General features: G+C 41.1%; 1 protein-coding gene across 2 annotated transcripts in view; it reads right to left on the bottom strand.

Annotated features, from left to right (window-relative positions):
* Positions 1-5658, bottom strand: part of bzw1a (basic leucine zipper and W2 domains 1a) — a 9999-nt gene that overhangs the window by 1863 nt on the left and 2478 nt on the right. For both annotated transcript variants that reach the window (XM_036216046.1, XM_024288882.2), the window contains exons 2-11: positions 4648-4720; positions 4391-4567; positions 4228-4322; positions 4088-4153; positions 3531-3666; positions 3345-3454; positions 3107-3277; positions 2885-3031; positions 1382-1520; positions 1173-1295 (exon numbers count right to left, since the gene is read on the bottom strand). In XM_036216046.1, coding sequence (XP_036071939.1) covers positions 1173-1295; positions 1382-1520; positions 2885-3031; positions 3107-3277; positions 3345-3454; positions 3531-3666; positions 4088-4153; positions 4228-4322; positions 4391-4567; positions 4648-4720 — 1237 coding nt within the window. The remainder of the gene's footprint in view (positions 1-1172; positions 1296-1381; positions 1521-2884; positions 3032-3106; positions 3278-3344; positions 3455-3530; positions 3667-4087; positions 4154-4227; positions 4323-4390; positions 4568-4647; positions 4721-5658) is intronic.

Below are 5658 nucleotides of genomic sequence, written 5' to 3'. Positions count from 1 at the left end.
AGAAAAACGTGGGGGAGGGGGGTAAGTGTTTCAGCCAAGGTCATTTAAAAACTAAACTACAATTTCTTTTTAGGATTTCAAACATTTGAAGGCTAAAAAGCAAAAATGTATTTATTTTTTTATACAGAAAGATAATTTTAGACAAAAAAATAAAAGAAAAAAAACTTGGGGGAGGGGAGGTATGGAGTCAAAACTGTATCAGATTGATTAAAATTAGGAAAGTAGATCATAAACTAAACAGCATTAAACTTGAAAATACATATAGTGAACTTGAAAAAAATAAAGAAAATGTTAATTTTATCTTATAAATAATATTTGGATTTATGCATTTATATTTCTTTCAAGTTTACAATGTGTATTTTTGAATTTTAAAATCTAATTTTTTTTTTTAGATGTATACATTTTTTATTTTCTTGAGTTTATAATCAGGTTTTTCACATTTTTCATGTTTCTTTGTGCTGAAGCAGGAAAATTAAATGAGTAAAACATTTAAGCAGAAGTTACTTAAAGGTCTTTAAAGTCTAAACCTAAGATTTTGTTTTATATTTAAAAGCTAAAAAAGGCTTTTATTTTGAGAAAAGACAGATTTTGACTGCAGACAAGTTGGAAGTAAACGGATCAACCGCATTAAGTTGCTGCCATTTTGGGATTTAAAAAAAGACGAATGTGGGAAAAAGTCGGGGGAGGGGTCTATCCTTTCATCTTTCTGCTCAGGCACACCTGGCTGTAATGACCGTCGTTGCCTAGCAACGACAGAGCAGAGATTACTGCAGATCACTATCAGGAGCTGGAGTTTGGGAAAAAACTAAAAGTAAATCCACACTAAGAGTTTCGAGGGGAGAAAAAAAAACTACTCTCAAGGAGAGAAACTAAAACCAAAGAGGAAGTTTGAGCCTTAGTGAACTTAAGATGACCTTTACCAAAGTCGTGTGAAACAGTTTCACTAATAGTTTTTCATATTTTCACTATTAAAGCCTCTTGAGGTCAATTTTTAGGTAATTTATTGTTCCAAAACACAAATCTACTTTCATTTTAGCACAGAATAGGATGACTGACTTAAAACTTTTACTTTATTTAAACAATTTTTAGTTCCAATCTTTCGCAGGAACGACTTTTATTTTGAAGTTTTAAATGCCGAGAAAGTTTAACGTCAAAACGAGCAGATCTCTCACCTTCCTCGGCGTTCTTCAGCCACTCCACAAACTTCTTCATCTGCTCGAGGAACACGCTCTTCCCCTTGGCGAGGTGGGCCTCCGTGTACCACTTCAGGATGGCCTCTTCGCTCAAAACGTCCGCTGGGGGAGGACGAAGAGTCAGACTGAACAGAGGCTCTCTCATCGATTCATCGGGCGGAGGGTGGCAGAGAAGACGCTGGACGAACCTTTGTAGAGGAGCACCACGATCTTCTGGAAGGCCTTCATGAAGTGGATGTTGTCGTAGCAGTACTCCTGGATCTTCAGCAGCAGGCTGAGCTCCGACAGACCCTGGGAGGTGAAGGCTTTCAGCAGTGGGCTGTATTGCTGCACACAAAGAAAACGGTTGGAGTTTAGCGTCGGGTATCCTAACTTCTCAGGTATCTATGCAATTATCGTAAACAACCGATGTTTTTGGGGATTAAATTAGAGCAGCTTTGTATCGTTGTGCGACTGTAAAGTGTGGCACATAGACAGTATATAGAGAACTGGACAGTTATAAAAAAATATTCATCTTTTGTACCGAAAGAAAACAACATTTGATTAATCTCCAGTTGTTGGACGTTTGCACAAAAACACAAAATGCTGTGTAGGGCAAGTATCAGAATATTCTGATATTAACAATCCGTTCGCAAAAGTGTGAATATTAGCGACGTTCGAGATCACCGATTTGAGATCCTTAGAAAAAGATCATTGGTACCAAAAGAAAAACTGCATTGAACAAATCTTCAGCCATTTGATGTTTGCACAGAACACAAAACACTGCTTAGGGCAAGTATTGGAATACTTGGATATTCGCAAAAATTTGAGCGTGAATTTTAGTGACATTCAAGATCGCCGATTCGTAATCTTTATAAAAAAAGATTGTTTGTATCAAAAGAAAAACATTTTTGCTGTTGTTGGCCGTTGTAAACACTGTGTAGGGCAAGTATTGGAATACTCGGATATTCACAATTTTACTGTAAATATTAGTGACATTTGAGATTGCCAATTTACGATCTTTATAAAAATAGTATAAATACACTTCAGGCAATACAATTAACGTTGTAAAATGCAGAATGATGTAAGATCTGAAGTATATAAACATATGCGTCACTGCAAGTAAATAGATCTTCAAAGTAAAACGCAGAAGGTTCTTATTTTCAAAATAAAGCTTTTGAGTAAGTAATTAAGAGATAAATTAAAAAAATCGTTTTGAATATTCTCGAAAACTTGAATAAAAAAAAATTTATATATAAAAAACTGTATAGAAACGCGTCTGGAAAATGTTAATCTATATTGTGAGTTATTTTGCAATTCCAAACAACATTCGATCAACTTTAAATCACAAACATTAGCGCAAAAACACAAAAAGCTGTGTTTGTGTAGTAGAAGGAATCATCCAGAGGTGATTTTAGCTGTACTTTGTGCTACTATTGGTATACTTAGAATTTGTATAAACCTGGAGAACATTTTTAGGATTGATTAAGATGATATAAAAAACATTGACTTGTGTTTTGTTTCCTGCTAAAGTTAACCAGGAAGTAATCATTCCAGCATAATGCATTGAATAGCAGGAATCGTGGTTCGATCTTGTGGGTCTTGATTTAGACCTACACACAACAGTGGCATCGAATTACAAAGGTGGCCCCGCCTCTGACAGCTGCTTTCTGGCTCCTCCCAAACCTCCCAACCGCATATCCGCCGCCCACCTTCAAGTGTTTGATGGCTTGTTCGGTCACCAGCTCCTCCTTCTTGTTCCACTCCACAGAGCTCATCACACTGGTCCAGATCATGCTGATCATGGCCTGTTCAGAGAGGTTGGACTTCTTCATCTCCTCCTTGGTGTAGGCGATGATCTGACAAGGACAGGAAGGTGGATTTGTGGAGCTTCAACACCAGTCAGTTGCTCACGTTCATTCACAAAGGCCTACCTCCTTCTGGGGGTCGCCGCGGGCCATCATCTCCTGGAGCTCCTTCTGCAGCTCCTTGCGGGCGCCGATGGACTGCTGGTTGCGGGCGAAGTCGGACAGCTCCTTCAGCCCCGCGTCAGTGAAGTACTTTGAAAAATGCTCGCAGCTCCGTTTGTTGGCAGGAAAGAGTTCCTGTTTGGGCAAACAGACTTGTCCAACCAACCCCAGAAGCTGAGATTATTCGCATTCGGACGCTTACCATCAGCCGGTTGTCCATGCCAACTTTACGGAGACTGCCGGCGACAGAGTTTATGTCTTTCTCCGCGATCCACGACTTGAACAGCTTGACAGCGAAGGCTGCGGAGACTCCTGCAGGGAAAGGGGAACAGGTCAGAACGTTTGCGCGCTTGCCAAACGGAGGTCTGGTAAGGTCGCAGAGCCTCACCTTCTTTGACGAGGTTCTCGTTGAAAAGGCTGCTCAGGATGGAGGCCGAGATGTTGCCGTTGGCCAGCAGGATGCCGGTCAGCATGGCCAGCTTGTTGCGCTCGGACTCGGTGAACCCCTTAAGGAACAGCAGCAGCTGCGGACGCAAAAGGTTGGATTGGTTTCACGAGCAACCGGCAAACAAACGATCACTTCTGTCAACCTGCTGGACCTTTTCCATCCATCTGCTCACCTGGCAGGTGTGGCCAGTGAGCCTTAATTGACTAAGTTGGAGGAGGCCTAACTCAGACAGGCAGGGTAGCATTTGGGTTTTACTTGGAGTTGTGCTGGTGTGTTTTGTCCTTTTCTTCCTCAGTAGTCTTAAACTGCTGGGTTTTGTTATTTTAATTTGGGGTAGTCTTGATTTGTGGGCTTTGTTTATTTGTTTTCTTTAGGTACATTTTGGTTAGGCACCCTTTAGCAGGGAGCTGCCGACTCCGACGGACTACATGGTTGGGTCAGCAGTCTCTCTGACTTATTTTATTTATGGGTTTCCCCATAGGGGACGTAACCCTCACCTTCTTGATCTCCTCTTCGAACCCCTTCTCCAGGTACTTGTAGCGCCTGATCAGCTTGTTAAAAACCTTTGAGAAAGAGTAAACAGAGTAAGCAACATTTTCAGACACACTCCAGCTCGAGGGACTCCACCTCTGCTCACCTGAGCATATGCTTGCATTGTCTCCAGGTCTTCTTGTGCCCTAAAGAGGCAGAACTCGGTTCGGGTCATGTCGTCGGACAGAGTCCCGCCTGGCGCTGAGGGCAGACTCGCGTTAGACAGCTCAGATTCCAAACGTAGTCTCTAAAAGTGAGGGGCAACTTACCCAGCATCCCGCCGGCCACCAGGATGTCGAAGAGTGTCTCTGCATACCGGCGGTAGTCGAGCTTGGCACCAGAGGCATCGAGAAACTTTGCGACCGCTTCCAAGTCAGTGCCAGTTTGATTCAAGCCTTGTACGATACTTTCTTGAAACTGAGTAGGGTCAAATCTCTCCTTTTCATCTGTGAACGGCAAGACACGCCGAGTCAGCTTCAGACAAGAATCAGAGAGACTGGGCAGATCTGAAGTGTTTGGCACGCACCTCTTTTCCTCGTTTTGAAACGCTGGCCGGTAAGCGTTGGCTTTTGCTGCTTTTGATTATTCATAAAAGACACCTTGAAAGAGACAAACAGTTCAAGTTAGGTATTTTAGTCATTATTGGCATCTCAAAATTCACTGACTACTTCCCAGTTAGCGCACTTAGCTAAGATTCTCCCCACTTTGTCTGGGTATTAAAATCTATAATTCCAAAATCTAGATCCATGGAAATTTCCCATAAGCCTCAAAAAAAATAAATAAATAAATAAAACTAGTCTTCATTGATGCACACTTAAATGGAAAAGATGGACCACAATGCATTGCATTTGAACTATTTGTCATTTGAAAAATGACAGAAACAAGTCACTTGAGGATGATATCCTATAAGTGTACTTTAGTAAATGGGATTTGATGTTAAAAATAAAGAAGGGAACATGTATTAGAATTGCATTAAGATTCAGGGAACTTGATCGTCCAGTGTTACTATCTTTTGGGCAAAGATTTTCCCTTTTCTAAGACTTCCATTGTGTCCTTTCTGAGTGGGTTAGGGGGTTGTTAGCCCTTCAACACCGGAGCTTTAGCTTAAGTGTTGACTCTTCAACCATTTGACGCAATTCTCGCCCCAATCTGAAGATGACACAAGCAGCTACTTACTAATTTCCAAAATGTTATACTTATAAAATACTTCCAAGATCAACGCAAATCTAAAAAAATAGCGGGGAAAAGTCGTACGAGGGCGCTAACCTATGAATGTACTTTAAGTAAATGGGTGCCGTAATACTTGTCGTAATTATTCAAATTTAGAACACAGGATAACCCCGGGTTATACAGTCGTCTAAGGGTTAAGAAGTGAATTGTTACTTTCTGAGAGGGTTAGGCTAGAAGGCTTGTACCATAATCAGTTTTAGGGAGGTGTTCACTCTGTAACTCTTCAACTGTTTTTCACAATTAACGTAGTTCCAGTGGATTCTATTGTGGAGAAAAGCAGCTTTGAACTAATATGGAACGCTTACAT

This window comes from Oryzias melastigma, linkage group LG2 (assembly GCF_002922805.2).
Source record: "Oryzias melastigma strain HK-1 linkage group LG2, ASM292280v2, whole genome shotgun sequence".
NCBI lineage: Eukaryota > Metazoa > Chordata > Actinopteri > Beloniformes > Adrianichthyidae > Oryzias > Oryzias melastigma.
Note: the sequence above shows the minus strand (reverse complement) of the source record. Positions and strands in the feature narration are given on the sequence as shown.